This window comes from Electrophorus electricus, chromosome 1 (assembly GCF_013358815.1).
Source record: "Electrophorus electricus isolate fEleEle1 chromosome 1, fEleEle1.pri, whole genome shotgun sequence".
In the NCBI taxonomy this organism is placed as follows: domain Eukaryota; kingdom Metazoa; phylum Chordata; class Actinopteri; order Gymnotiformes; family Gymnotidae; genus Electrophorus; species Electrophorus electricus.
In genome coordinates, this window is record NC_049535.1 from 11,749,314 (window position 1) to 11,765,300 (window position 15,987).

At 48.9% G+C, this 15,987-nt stretch overlaps 1 protein-coding gene across 1 annotated transcript; it reads left to right on the top strand.

Moving 5' to 3' along the window:
- The first annotated feature begins 10,991 nt into the window (after positions 1-10,991).
- zswim2 (zinc finger, SWIM-type containing 2) lies at positions 10,992-15,668 on the top strand. The gene is given in 8 exon segments (XM_035526392.1): positions 10,992-11,555; positions 12,322-12,396; positions 12,478-12,517; positions 12,673-12,898; positions 13,474-13,612; positions 13,733-13,855; positions 14,725-14,961; positions 15,197-15,668. Coding segments are annotated over 8 exon segments (1,404 nt in total). The 5' UTR covers positions 10,992-11,405; the 3' UTR covers positions 15,611-15,668.
- The last annotated feature ends 319 nt before the right edge of the window (positions 15,669-15,987 follow it).

Consider the following 15,987-nt stretch of genomic DNA (forward strand, 5'->3'; position numbering starts at 1 on the left):
TTTTCACGTAGTGCTGATGATATTGCTAGCTTCCTAAACTCTTTGGAATCTTTGCATTTTCCCTGGCATTCCCAGTGGAGCCCTGTTTGGGAAGGTGGCTAAAGATATTGCTGAAGGTCATGCCGTTAAATGAAATGTGACTGCCGGTGGTAGCTGTAGTCCAACAGGATGTGTCACTTCCTCACACACACACACACACACACACACACACACGATGGAAAATGGAGATGCAGAAGTAAACAGCACACAGCTGACATGTACTTTTGCCTGTGGGAACTGCACAGGAAGGGCCTTCAGATTTGGTGCTGCCACACACTCTTGCTGACACCAGAATTCAACCCTGCGCCCACATGTGTATCCGTGTCTGTGCGTGCGTGCAGGTGTGTGTGTGTGTGTGTGTGTGTGTATTTGCATGCACGTCCACCAGTGCGTGTTTGCAAATATCTTTGGGTGAAATTCGAATCCGTTTCAGTGCTACACGCTGAGCATCTGGGCATTGTGATGCCTGTGCATTGATTCCATATGCACGACAGTAAAACGCTCCGGGGACAGAGCCCTCCCCTTTCCCTGCGTCACTCCCCACCAGATGACCGGATCCCGGCCCCAGAGCGCGTGAGGGCCCGAGGGATGAAACGCTACACCCAGCAGGCCTCCCTTCTCCCTTGGACACTGCAAAATTGGCATTTAATTGATTATTACCCCAGCGTCTCATTTTTAAAAAGGGACAGTTTAGGTCAAATGGTGTGAATTCTGGCAATAAAGATGGGAGGGAAAAAAACCACACGACGTTCAGAAAGCCTGACGTCCAAAAACCTTCTCTGCTTTTGAGCGTCCGCTGACGCCAGAGTGTTCCGTCTTCTCCTCCGGCCCTGAGTGCAGGAGTCGCGAGGCGGTCTGGCCAAGGACCGGACCGAGCACCTTGTTTATGGTCGGTTCGCCGTCAGTGCAACGCAGCATTTCCTCTCCGCTCCGATCTCCTTCCCGTGAACTGCTGCCCTTGTCCAGTGCCGCTGGCGGCATCTCCTGCTATGACCGCGTCCTGACCGGCAGATCCTGCGTGTGCCCGATGGCCGTCGCACTTTTGAACAGCGACACCTCCCCGCACGTTTTCTTGCATGTCCACTGTGTCTTAACGGACTGCACATGATGTACGTGGAATAGATTATTTTTCCAGAAAGACAATTGGAACATTTTAAGATGTATTATAAGAAGTGATGTCTTCTTGGACAATCCTATGAAACATTTGCTTACTGGGGGTGAATTTCTCTGAGACATGGAGTTTCCTGTACCAAAGTCCAAGAACAACAATGATTAAATAAATAGACCAACCACATGATAGCCGTAAAAGAATGTTAAAGACACTCACAAGCAAACAAAGCTACACAGTGCAAACTGTTTTCCTTATGAAGTATTTACATGGTGTTCTTTGTGAGTATTGTGTTACAGCATTCTTGTGGTTCATTATTGTACCACATTTGCCTATTGCGTGACTGTGAATCAGTGAGTACAACAGCGGCGTTTGATTAATCCTGTCTAGTCCTGTTAGACCTAATTAGTTAGTTCTAATTACCAGGTTCCCACTCTGATTTTTTAGTTTTTTTTAGTTTTCCAAATGTCGTTAACCCACATACCAGGAAAGCCCCCAACTGGAGCAGACGCTTTGTGTCAGCTGTAAAACAGACGCTTGGGTTGTTTTGGGTAGACATTCCCAGAGCTCCATGACACATTCGTGTTGGCTTGAATCAGTCAGCACTCAGCACCAATTGGGCACATTTTTACATACTTGTGATGTCACTGGGACTGACGTGTAACCCAGGTGTTTTTTTTTTTTCATACACGCGTGTTTAAAAAAACTCTGGATACCCTGCAGTCATGATGGCTTGACAGTCACATCATGCCTAATGTCGGACAAACGTGACTTTTGTATGAGAGATGAAAATGTAGCGTCACTGGATAATTTTAGCAAACCCTGCGGAGTCTTCAAGAGTAATTTAGCAGCTGAACACAGAGATATTAATCCCAGGCCAGTGTTCAGCGGTGCGTAAGTAAAAACATTTGTATTTGAGACATATCACATGACCTGCTGATGTCATACATTTTGACACGTTAACTCATTATCTCACCAGCGCTTAACTCATACCGCATTTGACAAGCTAGTGGGGCTTCTGGGTAAATTTGAAACATGCTTTCTGAACCCTCAGTCAAACCCTCATGATGTTCAGACCAGATAGGCGGGAAAAAGACGCATGTGCCACGGACGTGGTTGCCTGGGGGCCGTACCTGCTGGGGGGGGGGACCAGGTAACCAAGTAACAGCAGGTGTAGGCCAGGGCTATGGCAGGGAAACACAGGCCGACACTCTGCCGGTGTCTCGGGCGCATCACCACGTTCTCAATCTGCCCATCTGTTTATGTGGCACACATAAACAGCCTACATAAACACATCTGTAGTATTTTATTTATTCATTTTATTGCCTGGGGACAATAAAAAATGTGCTAAGGCAATACACATGATATACATAAGATGCGTGAGACATGTAATACAGGTGGGACACGTGATACAAACCAGGACATTTTCTGTGGGCATATCCAACACTGTAAATAAAGTTTTTGTGACCGGACTGAGCTCTTCCAGACGTCCTAGTACATTTGAGGTTGGTATGAAGCTGGTAGGACGCAGACTGTGTGAAAGGGCAATGGTGATGCCTGATGGAGGACAATAAGAAGCCGCTGCCTTTATAGGTGGAGGAGATCTCACTCGGATTGTACAGGGTGTGTTTTCAAAGAACTCTGATAAGTAAGACCCCAACTCAGTGTTCATGGAACGGCAGAAATATCCTCCTGATGTTTCTGACAGTGTCTAGTCAGCCATCGGTTCTCTGGACCACTGAGAACGTTGCTTCCAAACCTCAGAAGATCCAGTGACGCGAAATGCTGTAGACAAACTGGACAAAGATGTGAGTTCATGTAACGTGGAAGTGTGAGAGGAGTGTACAACATCGTAGCCTGAGAAGTCAGGCGTTACATACACGTCACTGAAAACACTTCATTCGCAATAAGAAACATAAGTGCTCTGTTTGTGGGTCTGCAATCAGGCGTAAGAGGTAATGTAGCTGGAGCCAAATTACACACACCCTCACACACACACACGCACACACATAAACATAGACGCAAAACACACAGAGCCGCACGCACACACATATAAACATACACACACGAACGCACAGAGCCACACACACACACACACACACACACACATTCTCACATACACAGCCACCACGCACACACACATTCACACATCGCACATATAAACATACACACACAAACACATAGCCACAAGCACGCACGCACGCACACACACACACACAGCCACACACACACACACGCACACACATGTAACATACATCTGGAAAACCCAGACGTCTAGTCTTGTGCTGCAGCCGGCACAGGATCCCTCCACTCCAGCAAACAATGACTGGGTGGGGAAGAAGGGCGGGGCATCGCCGGGCAACCCGCCGGGCTCGCACGCACCCCCTGGACACGCCCGGGGCGACTAAAGATGGCTGAACATCAGGAAAACAAAGGGCAGGTCTGCTCCTGGTCACAGTTCCTTCTCTGACTCCTGCCATGCAGGAGGTAACTGGGCAAGGCCAACGTTTATCACACACACAACGCCTGCCGCCAGGTGTCTGAGAGACGTGGACAGCACACGGCAGTTTCTGAGTGTGACGCCGACAGGCACAGGAACAAACGTGGAATTCTGAAACATTTTTCCCAGTGTCAGAAATAAAAATTGTGTCACCGGGTGTTACCAGGTGTTACAAAGTGATGATACAAAGAACATTCTACACTACATTATATTACACTCGATTTCTGTGATATAGGCACTGAGAGAACAAAACAGGGCCACTTTGGATGTGTTTTCAGGAAATACGTTCCAAAGGACACATCACTGCTGTCTCTGCTGGGGCCGTGTGCAGAGAGACCCTTCCAGCACTACTGCCAGCTATCAAGAACAGGAAATGGAATCTTGGGAACAGGAAGTTCTCATCCCAGGAAGTGGTCGCTCAGGCCAGTGAGCTCATGCAGCTCTTCCTTGCTTATTTACCAATTTTTCATTCCTCTTCTGCTCTCCTGAGTCTGTCAGCCTTTCAACATCTCTGATTCTCTCCTTCTCCTTCTCCCTCTCCCTCTCCCTCCCCTCGCGCTCCGAGGTGTGCCTACGCTGTCTCGCGAAGAGAGTGCCTTTTTTTTCCCCGACGTTCCCAGTTTCCTGTGATTGTTCTGCGGCGGGCTGGCCGCGGCTCGCTCGGGCAGTGCCGTTATCTGGGAAAGAGGTTGGATGTTAAAACACAGGCTTTCCTGTCCGTCAGCGGGAACCGCGGCCAAAGACCACAGACATGGGCGGGGCGGCCCACGACCTCTGACCTTCAAAAGAAAGTACCAAATTCCAGCGGGAGAAGTGCGAGAACAGTGCTATAGATAAGGTTTAATAGGAATATGCAGAACATTCATAGCAGGGCAGAGGCTGGCGGCGGCTTCTTCACTGAGACTACAACAAGAAGTGTAGCACCTTTCACGAAGGTTTTGCTCTGTCGCATTTATTTGGGTCACAGAAGTCACGATTTCCATCGTGTCTGGCGAAAGTCACGGTTATATATCAAAAAGGATTTTAAAACTGACACACTAACACCATCTGGGCAGTTGAGAAATAGCAGTGTTGTGTGTGGGCAGTTTAAAAACAGCTGGATGGAAAACGTCTGCAACACATTTCCATCAGTGATTTTCACACACACACACACACACACACACACACATACATAATTTAGTTGATCCAATGATATAAGGAATACAAATACACAGATCCATTGAATTGTGCTGTCTTAAATGATGTGTGCCTTGTACGCACAGGCAAAATTTGCCAATTACACCTAGCCCAGTGAAGATTCTAGGTCACCTTCCATAGGCCTGTAGAGAAATCCACTTCTTTCGGAACTCTAGTGCACACACATCTCCACAGAGCTCCACAGAGCTCCTCACACCTCCAAAGAGCTCCACACACCTCCACAGAGTTCCACACACCTCCAAAGAGCTCCACAGAGCTGCTCAGTGCTTGCATGAGGTATCTCACGCCCCTCCACAAACAGTTGTTTCTCGTTTATTGCAATTAATTGAAAGTATGGATTGCTCACTGTCTGAGAATTTTGCTTCGCTCACTGTCTGAGACTCAAGACAGCTCGATGTGTACCGTCTGCATCCTAGCCTCTGCGTCTGTCGTCAGCAGGTGAAAGGTCACCAAATGATGTAACGTGACGTGAGGGAAGACAGATGTTGCGATTTGGCGCGCTGTTCTCGCCCCTTATGCCAAACACACATGCATGCACAGAGTGTGTCCCCCAGCAGAGCGAAACGCAGAGGCCATACGGAGGTGAGCGGCTCCTTCAGATGGTGGGAAAATATCCTTCCCATCATTCTTTGGGGCATTTCAAGACAGGAAGGATAAGGTGGGAGTCTGGGAAAGCATAGATTACACACACACACACACACGCACGCATGCACAATGGTGTGATGGAGGGCCCTGCCAGTACACTGCCGTCACCGTGGACAGTGGCGGCGAGGGTCTCGGGCACGGTTGGGCCCCCTCACATCGCCGCACTTCGGCCTTGTGTAACTGCGCGCCCTAGGGATCAGCCGGAGATTAATCCAATTTAGCCACGGCCCGAATTCACTTCCTAGGGAAATGAGAAATGTTTACCTCCCCCAGAGGGCTGGGTGCGGGCGGAGGGGCAGGCAGCAGAAGGGGCTCAGAGCCCAGGCGGCACCGTAGAGCACAAAGGCACGGCCACTGCTGGGTGTGTCAGGAAACACTCCCGTGAGACCTGCCCCCCCTTGGCCCAGCCTCCACTCCCCCAGTGCACTGATCCTCCTCGACCCTCCCCCACCACCTCCCCCGTGCCCTGAACCTCCTCCCCCCTGGGCTACTTCTCTCAGCTGCTCCCCGCGCCCCCGACACATCCAGGGAAACCCCGTTGTCTGGGCTCACGCCAGCAGGGCTTTATATGTTGCGACCTTCTGAGATGCCTTAACTCTATTTGTGTCGGAGTGATGTTTTTGTGGGGGGGTTTTTTGGTGTTATGAGTTACATTACAAAAGGGAAACTCGTGATTCAAAACATTTCTTGCTTATTGCTCGTAACAGCCATATGAGCAAACAAACGTATGAAGTTGGTTATTAAGTGCAGCTCTGTTTACAAGAAGAAAGGTATTTCCTAAGCTGGGGAAATGCGTGCTGTAATTCACGTTGCCCAACTCTCGTCCTGGAGGGTCTCGTGTTTCTCCTGCTCGACCACCCCTGATCTGACCCTCAGCCTGCACTGTTCCACCAGGCTGGATCTGATGCTGGATCTCCGCACCAGACACGGTGCACGTCCACGCGACTGGTGGGTTGCGAAACGGGGAGTGGCTGACGTTGTACGACTGAGCCCCTCGCTATCTGTTCTGCGCCAGCTCTGCTGGGCCCTGTTTTGCATCCCGCCTCACAGGCGCATGGTCTGATCCATAAGCTCTACAGAGGGTGCCGACCGTCCTCTGGCTTCGGGCGTTCCGGTCCGGTCCGGTTCGGGTCCCTCACTGCGGCCACCCGCGCCTCTGGCGGCAGCTGAGTGACGAGGCGGGCGTACGACTGCTGGGTTCCTGTGACTCTGAGCTCCTGTGCTCTGCTCTGGGCCTGGTTAGACTGCAGAGGCAGGAGGAGCTGCATGCAGGGATTCGGATGACCGTCCAAGCAGAAACAGATGTTTCTGGGTGTCTCTTGCCTGCGTTCAGCGTCTCAGACCAGCATCGGTTAGACGTTATATTCAGGGGCCGTGTTTATGTCATTACCGCAAGGGTGTGAGTGCTACGGCTTTTTACGACTGCAGAACAGACATCGCTTAGCCATGATTACAGCGTCCGTCACTGTGACTGTAGCGGATTTGACACAGACAGTAAATGTTATTTAATGACGTTATTAGAAGCTTTGGTTTTTCTTTTTTTCATTTCAGGACATTTAATAGAAGCTGATTTGTGTCTCTCGAAGCGCTTATTCACCAGCGATCAAAATCTCTTCATTTGTTTGTTTGTTTTTTTCTTCATAACTGAAAACATTTGAGTCAAATTTACACGGCAACAGTGAATTCCATTGACTGAAGAATGAAGAGGTCACAGCCATGCTGTACTTCTTAGAGACAAGAGTAGACCTGTCAAAGACCAGAGTAGACCTGTTAAAGACCAGAGCAGACCTGTTTAAGACCGGAGTAGACTTGTTAAACACCAGAGCAGACCCGTTTAAGACCAGAGCAGACCCATTAATGACCAGAGCAGGCCCATTAAAGACCAGAGTAGACCTGTTAAAGACCAGGACAGACCTGTTAAAGAGCAGAGCAGACCCGTTTAAGACCAGAGCAGACACATTAAAGACCAGAGTAGACCCATTAAAGACCAGGACAGACCTGTTAAAGAACAGAGTAGACTTGTTAAAGACCCGAGCAGACCAGTTTAAGACCAGAGCAGACCCGTTTAGGACCAGCTTCTTCAAGGAAAGCTCTAGGTCTGAAGAAGCATTGAAATTAAATACTCACATATTCACAAATCCTCACTTTAAGTCTGAGTATTTTTGACTTCGGTCTAAGAGACCCACTAAGACATACCCACGCGAAATCTCCCAAGAAAAAGAAAGAATCTGAAAACCTTGGAAATACAAGGTCTCTGCAAAAGGTTGATGATGTACAGAGTACTCTGGTGGTAAACAGAGCAGCACTGGGGCTGTTTGGTAATTGATGTCCATCACCTTTCCAAGCACTGTCCTTATGGACCTCCAACACACCGAGAAAGTCAACAATTTCTATTGTCTTCAGAACCATCAGTACCAGTGAACTATGAGTCGACAACACATGTCTGGCCCGAGAAGAATAGGCGGAACTGTTGAAAATGCTGTAAAGTCACCTAAGTATTGCAACAAAGGAGACAATGCATACGAACGAGAAGACAATGAGAAGCTCGTGAGTTTTACTCCGTAGCCAAAACATATCGAGTCAGTTTATCTATTCTCCTCGGCTGGCCTGCGTTGGGCCCGAGGGCCATCGTGACACGCGTTACGCTTGGCTACGAGCTGCGATACACCACATCGCACCTGTTGATGCAGCTGCTCCTCCGGGTGGCGGTCGTGAGCAGCTCCACCGCAGCCCGGCGACACCCCCGGGGGGGAGCTCCAGAACAAGAGCCCGCGGGGCGGTCCCTGGCCCGCCCGGCCAGTTCCCTTCTCGTGGGTGTTGTGTTTCGGCAATTGATCGGGGTCGAAGAGGTCTCCGGCGCTCCACGCCCTCTGCATACCAGCCGGGGAATAACCAGCAACGGCACCGCGGAGACCGAAAACTTCAAAATGAATGCGAGCGGCCACCCTGGTTTTTTAAAACTAGCTGTAACGGTGCTGATTAAAGCTCCAGTGTTTCCCTGGCGTGTCATTGACCTCAGCATTGAGAATGAACTGAACTGCGTTTTGGTAAATATGTTCCAGACAGAGGTTATGAAGAACTCTAGGATTCGTAGGTTCATTCAGACACGGCGAACATGGCCTTCGGAGCTGTTTCATATCTCCTGTGGCGGATGGTTTCTTCACAGCGCCGTGTCAATAAATGTGTTGAAGAAAGTGTGTGCAAGCTTGCTAGTGTGTGAGAACACGCACGTCGGTGTGCGAGGGAGGGAGTGCATGTCGGTGTGCGAGGGAACACACACTGGTGCTGAATGAGGTGGTGACCTTGCAACATGTGTTGCGTGAACTTTTAGCTCACTCCTTTCCTGTGTGGTTCCTTCCTCTGAAAATTAAAAAAAACTCACTGATCAAATATAAGTAACAAATGACTACAGCCACATCAACACATGGCCCTAGGGGTCATGTGACTGGGTGGAACCAGAGACACAAACCTGTTATGAATGTGCATGCACTGTTGGACATGATTTCTTGCATCTCAATTATGGTTTTCAGTGATGGTTTTTACTCATAAAAACCAGCAGTTCTAAGATTGTAGTGGACGTTTAGAATTTGGTTTCATAACAGTTTCATGTTTGGGACAATGGAGTCTACCCTCTCTGGGAGTGTTAAAAACGTAGTTGCCTGTGGATTTTTGAGCCTATAAATGACACATGAAGCATTATTTAGGTCTCTTTCATGTGATTTACGAAGCTTTGTAGTGTGTGTGTGTGTGTGTGTGTGTGTGTGTGTGTGTGTGTGTGTGTGAGCTAGCTTTAGGACTATAATAGATGAATAGATTTGTTACCCGTCATATACCACAATGTCTCACTCTTTATCCATGTCCTGACTCCATGTCCTGCTCAGGAGGAGCTCGGGGCCCAGTGGCCGTGCCGGGTCACAGCACACGCCCACGTGGGGACACACTCCTGGCTGGCCCTGCTGGAATGGCTGGAGCATTCAGCAAGGACTGTGTCTGCGTCAGGTCCCCACGGGGAGACCCCTCCTCACCAACCCACACACACACACACACTCATACACACACTCACACTGAGGCATGGTAGGGGGGAAAAGCGTGATGTGCAACCGCCAGATGAGCTCTGAGATCTCGTGGGGCAGTTGACTCAAGACATGTAACGGGAGTTCTCTCTTGGTTGGACATGTTATGGGGAGAGTGTTGAGATAAAGAGTTCCGACCTGAGCAAAAACACACGGCACGCTTTTATTACCCTGATGGCTTCAGTTTGTTTCCCAGGAGCACTGTAGGCACTGCTAGGAGTGCTGTTAGTCTGGGGAGAACCTCTGGACCTCGTAGGAACCGCCAGTTTGAGCAGAACTGGGTTAACAAAGCCAAGACTCCAGGACTGTCCTTACTTCTATAGCCATGAAGCGTTTATAAGGACGCAGGCCTTCCCCCCTCTCTCTCTCCACCTGTCTCCTGCTGTCTCTCCCCACACGGCGTTCCAGATCGTTCCGGTCGTTTTGGCCTAGCGCGGAACGGAACGGGAGCAGCCGGTCGGATTCTCCAAAACGGAAAACACGTGGATGGGAAAACGAATCGGGTTTGACCGCGGGCAGCCCCAGGAACGGCCACGTTAATTGAAACGTTCATCCACGTTCACGTGGAAATAAAAATGGGTGTTGTCAAAACCGAAACGTCCTTAAAAATAAAATAAAATAAAAAAATAAAAAAATTAAAAAATAAATAAATAAATAAATGAATAAATAAATAAATAAATAAAAGAAAGAAAAAAAAGAAAAAAAGTGAATTACGCGCACGAGTTGGGTGAACAGATGTTTTGATGACGTAATTCATGACCGTTTTAGAGAGGTGGGAACGTCGTGTATCATCCACTACCGCTCTCACGAGCCAGTGTCACATGTTTCACAAGGTATGTTTTAAAACTGCATTTCAGTATACCGGAACCTGTGCACATCCTTAAATCACATGAAGCAGTTTCGCGTCTATGAGTCAGACCTCGCGGTGTCGTGATCGTTGATAAAGTTGCATCTCGCACATTGGCACGAGCTGAATGACCGGCGTTGCTCCGACGGATCAGGTGCGCGACGCTGGCTGACGGCTGTGGGCCGCGCGATCTCCCGACAACGCCGCGCGCACTCGCCTCCGTGACGTAGGCGTGCACGTCTTTGCCGTTACCGACGGCGCGCTCGCCGTGACCTCCCTCTGCAGACGTCTAACGGGAGACAGCGAGAAGAGGCAATACGGCTCTGCAGGAATCTGCAACCCCGCCTCGGTCCTCGTCCGAGGTGGAGTCGGAAGCTCCCGGTTGGGGCTCATCGTGCCAGGAACAAGCACAACCGGGCTACGTGACCTAGATTTTCCGATGCAGTCCTTTTAAATGGCTGCTTAATAAAGGGCAGAGGACAAAACGGATAGTTTAAATTACTATTTATAAAAAAAAAACCCATTCTTTTAAAGCTTTCTATAAAATAGTTTAATTGCATTTCAATACGTTAGCATGTGATAGCCGACATATATAACTTTTTAGGTTATTTAGTAAAAGGACATATTAAAAAATCCAAAAATAGTCGGCCTACTAAACGCACCACTCAGCTGCTATACGGCGGCATCAGTTGTTCTTGTATGTTAATCAGACAATGGAACAGCGAGCCACCGCTTTAACGGCCAGCAGCGCCATCTAGCGGGACTGTTCACAACCGCCTGCCAAGCAGAGTGGAGCGTTACCATAGTAACACTGAATCCAGCGTGTCGACAGCTACGGTAGCATTTACACGGAATCCTGACAAAAGTATTTGTACTTCACATTTTAGTAGCCAACAAACGTTATTTTTGTTAGCACATTTGCTCATAGTGCCAGAGTTATTTGGTACTCAGTCTGCTTAAAACAGGAGCTTCTAACCCAGCTAACAGAACCTGGTCATGTTCCGTCAAACGACGTGGAGGAAACCAGTCAGCGATGCCGTTAGCTGGCACCAAGATCGAGCCATGAACACGACCATGTTTATTTTGAAAGAATTTGGGCCGACTGGATTCCTTTTGAAACAAGACGAGGAACCCCAGAAGTACAAAGTGAGTTTGCGGTTGGTTTTCAATGGCCGTTTCAGGCTCCTAGTGCAGCTTTTCCGTGGTGAAGTTGTGGTGAAGACCCTCATTGGTGACCCTCATTCGTGCGCTTGTGTGGTGAAGGTGTGCTTCGGTCACCCTCATTAGTGCGCTTGTGTGGTGAAGGTGTGCCTCGCTGACCCTCATTAGTGCGCTTGTGTGGTGAAGGTGTGCCTCGGTCACGCTCATTCGTGCGCTTGTGTGGTGAAGGTGTGCCTCGCTGACCCTCATTAGTGCGCTTGTGTGGTGAAGGTGTGCCTCGCTGACCCTCATTAGTGCGCTTGTGTGGTGAAGGTGTGCCTCGCTGACCCTCATTAGTGCGCTTGTGTGGTGAAGGTGTGCCTCGCTGACCCTCATTCGTGCGCTTGTGTGGTGAAGGTGTGCCTCGGTCACCCTCATTCGTGCGCTTGTGTGGTGAAGGTGTGCCTCGGTCACCCTCATTCTTGCGCTTGTATGGTGAAGGTGTGCCTCGCTGACCCTCATTAGTGCGCTTGTGTGGTGAAGGTGTGCCTCGGTCACCCTCATTCGTGCGCTTGTGTGGTGAAGGTGCGCTTGTGTGGTGAAGGTGTGCCTCGGTCACCCTCATTCGTGCGCTTGTGTGGTGAAGGTGTGCCTCGCTGACCCTCATTAGTGCGCTTGTGTGGTGAAGGTGTGCCTCGGTCACCCTCATTCGTGCGCTTGTGTGGTGAAGGTGTGCCTCGGTCACCCTCATTCGTGCGCTTGTGTGGTGAAGGTGTGCCTCGCTGACCCTCATTCGTGCACTTGTGTCACGTCCCAAAAAGAGGAGCTTTGCAAGCACCCCTGCTGGTAAGCGCATTAATTTGGTCTAACAAACTAATTTGCATTTCTTAGTTTCCTCGTGTCTAAGCACTCTAAGTACTTTCCCTTCATTTTGATGCGCAAATTTAGACTCCCAAAGGATCATGAATGTGAGCTTTATATTTTATCCCTTTATGTGCGTTGCTTAGCAGTCTAACTGCTCATAGCGCATGCTCTCTCTCTTTCTCTCTCTCGTTCCTACAGTCAGACTTTGGTGTCTGAAAATAAAGTCCTCCAATTTCCTCCTCTGGTTTCTCCCACCAAGACTGCTTCCAGCTGGGTCTTGTGGAACGACAGATCCTGGAGGTGTTACAGGGCGTGTACAGGACCAGAACCCCTTGGCCACCTGACACCACCCCCTGTGCCCTGGAGTCTCCTGATTCCAGTCAGGAGGAAGCTACACTCAGACAGAAGGCAGTTGGAGAGGAGGATGTCTGCCCCATCTGTCAGGAGGAACTTCTGAGGAAGAGGCTTCCTGTCACGCACTGCAGGTTCTGTACGAGTTTTCACTTAAATGCCAACACATGTGCCTTGTAGACTTAATTATTTCATTTGTTGCTAGACTAGGATTGTAACGTACTGCAAAGTTTTGACACCCAGTATTAAAATACGTCACTGGTTTCTCTGTCATGTAAGCTGATGAAATGTTAACCTTTTGATTAGACATCATAGATTTCTTTTGCTGTTGATCTTTTGAACTTTAAAATGCCATAATGTAGTTGGTAGACCTGGCAAACCGTCATCGTTGAGGCTGAATGGCTATGCCTCTGGCTTAAGGAAAGCACACGTTAACTTCCTCAACTCCAGGCTTATTATTTAGTTATAACTTTAAAGTTAATCTGTTTGGTGACTACTGTGTTCGATAACTACCTTGAAACGAATATGAAAGTTGTTGTTACAAGAATAAGGAACGAGAATCTGGAGGGAAAGGGGTTCAAAGCTGAAAATCATACTGGTATTTGGGGGCTTATTTTAGAAGGACAGATGTGTTTCTGAACACGTTTCTGAGCATGGAAAAAGCGTGAAACCTTTTCCTCAAGTGCATGCTGATTTTGTCACTGTGAAGGTTTGGATGTGGAAACAACGTTCACATCTGCTGTATGAAAGTATGGGCTGACCATCAGAGCAGGTCAGAGGCCGTTGCCACGGTGACTTGTCCTCTCTGCCGGAAGGACTTTGGAACCTTATCTGTGCTTCAGAAGGAGGTAAGGCTGACCTGGAAGTGATGAGACACTTATAGGCTAAATCGGGTGAGGTGGTGGTTACCGTGGTGATCCTGTGGCCGGCTGCACGACAGAAGCCGCATCTCTTCTGTTTACCCACAGGTAAAGGCTGCAGCCCAAATGTGTATGAGCTCAGAGAGAGCGCGTCTGGACAAGCACCTCGGGGTCCCGTGCAGTCACTGCAGGCTCTGTCCTGTAGTCAACACGTGCTTCAAGTGGGTGAACGCGTTCTTCCTCTAGCACGTCCCTCTACCAAGATAAGCTTTAACGATAGCCATCGACCGACGTAGCTGCATCTAACACACGCTGAGGGGGCACCCCTGACCCACGGGCCTCCGGAGGCTCCTCAGCACTGGTTCTTTATAAAGTGGATTCAGAGCCCTCATGATGGTGAAGAACACAGGGACCAAACAGGAGAGTGAACACTGTGTTAACTCAGATGTTCCCTCAAAGACCGGTCAAATAAGGACAGTGTTTAACCTGAGTCTAAAGCCAACCTAAATAAGGACAGTATTTAACCTGAGTCTAAAGCCAGGCTAAATAAGGACAGCGTTTAACCTGAGTCTAAAGCCAGGCTAAATAAGGACAGCGTTTAACCTGAGTCTAAAGCCAGGCTAAATAAGGACAGCGTTTAACCTGAGTCTAAAGCCAGGCTAAATAAGGACAGCTTTCAACCTGAGTCTAAAGCCAGCATACTGGCCATACTCTGATAACTGGTTCCTTTTAAAAACAGCAGAACAGCTGAGCTCTGCCTCTCCGTTCTCTCCGTCTGGGCAGAACTAACCGACTAAAGCTAATCTCAGCTATCAGTGGGGACGCGGAACATCCGACAGTATCCTCTAGGTAGTAGGTGATCCAAAAGTGTAAGGTTTAACATGTGATCTGCAGTCTGTCACTGCTGAGATAAATTTGCCCTTGTGGTTCTGCAGAAACGAAACCAGCCTTGGCACTGTTGGAACACAGTGTAGGTCCCCTATGCACTCAAGCACAGATAACAGACGCTCAGGCAGTGCACACCAGGTGATCTAGGACCTACAATGTATCCCGCAACCATGGACCATTACAATTCATAAACTGTGTTCTTCTGGTCTTAGTTACTGCTGCTGTATTTTACGCGAAATCACTTTCAGTTGACATTGAACCTTGCTAGCGCATGCAGTAGCAAGGCCAAAGTCATAACAGATGTGCTTCCGGAATGCGTTTTGAGGAGTCTGCCGGCAACATGAGTTGGTCAGAGTTCCAGACTCCTGGAAGTGGGCATGCAATGCCGCCTCTGCCTTTGCAGCTTCCGATTGGGCCAGCTTGTTAAGACCCTCCCCTGTCGACACAAGGTAGCTAACATATTCCACACCCTGTCTAACTGACATCTGGCTAATGTAAATACTTCTTAATGTAAACAACCTTGAATTAAACTACTGTGAACTCTTGACAGTGAAAATGTCGAGGATGATCTGCTGTTTCATATTAAAACCTTAGGTTTTAAAATGTTAAAACCTGATGAATATTGAGGCATAAGGATAGAATCTGTGCCAAACTGCAATTCCCTCCATTTTCTTGGTGTGGCAGTTCCATGCTGGGTGTATTGAGACATGGCTACATCAGTCCCTCTGTTGCCCACTGGACTGGCAGGACATCTCCAACCCCCTCACATGGAATGACAGTCGGGGGAAGGTAAAGGCCCCGGCGAACGGTGCCCAGACCTGGGTCACTGATGAGCAGAGATCAGACCTCTTCATCCCAGGTGTTGGCCTACAGGATCGGGCCGTCAGGGCACCTGCTCTGCAGATGGCAGAAAGATTTGACTTGCCTAGAGAAGGTCCACTGGCACCTCTGTCATTTGAAACATTCGTCCAAGGCACCCGGTGCCTCTGCATCAATGACACGTATTCTGGAGTTAACAGCTCAGATCCACTGGGATTAAGGGACAAGCCTCTGGGACAAGATCCAGGATCAGCCACTAGGAAGAGAGCGGATCAGTAAATGAGCAGGTCAGTAAAACCCAACCCAAAACGAGCACTCTCCATGGCCAGATTAGACCTCTGAGGCACAGAGGCTGGGGCGCAAGACCGCAGCCCAGATGTGATTCGAGTGACCTTGAACCATGGACTAGAAGCGTACCTTTCACTGCTAAACACCAAAGAAACCAAAAGTAGAGTTATGGTGTGTTCATAATGAGAAGAATTTATAGCAGATATTTCTGGATTAATTATTTAATACAACATTTCTTCATTGACTTGTCATAGACTGATCATCTCTTTTTAAGCTAACAGGATAGATATCTCACAAGGACATTAACCTCTCACGCTGCACTGTTGTGTCTGTCCATCATTGTGCCCATATTTTCATTTGCACAGTTC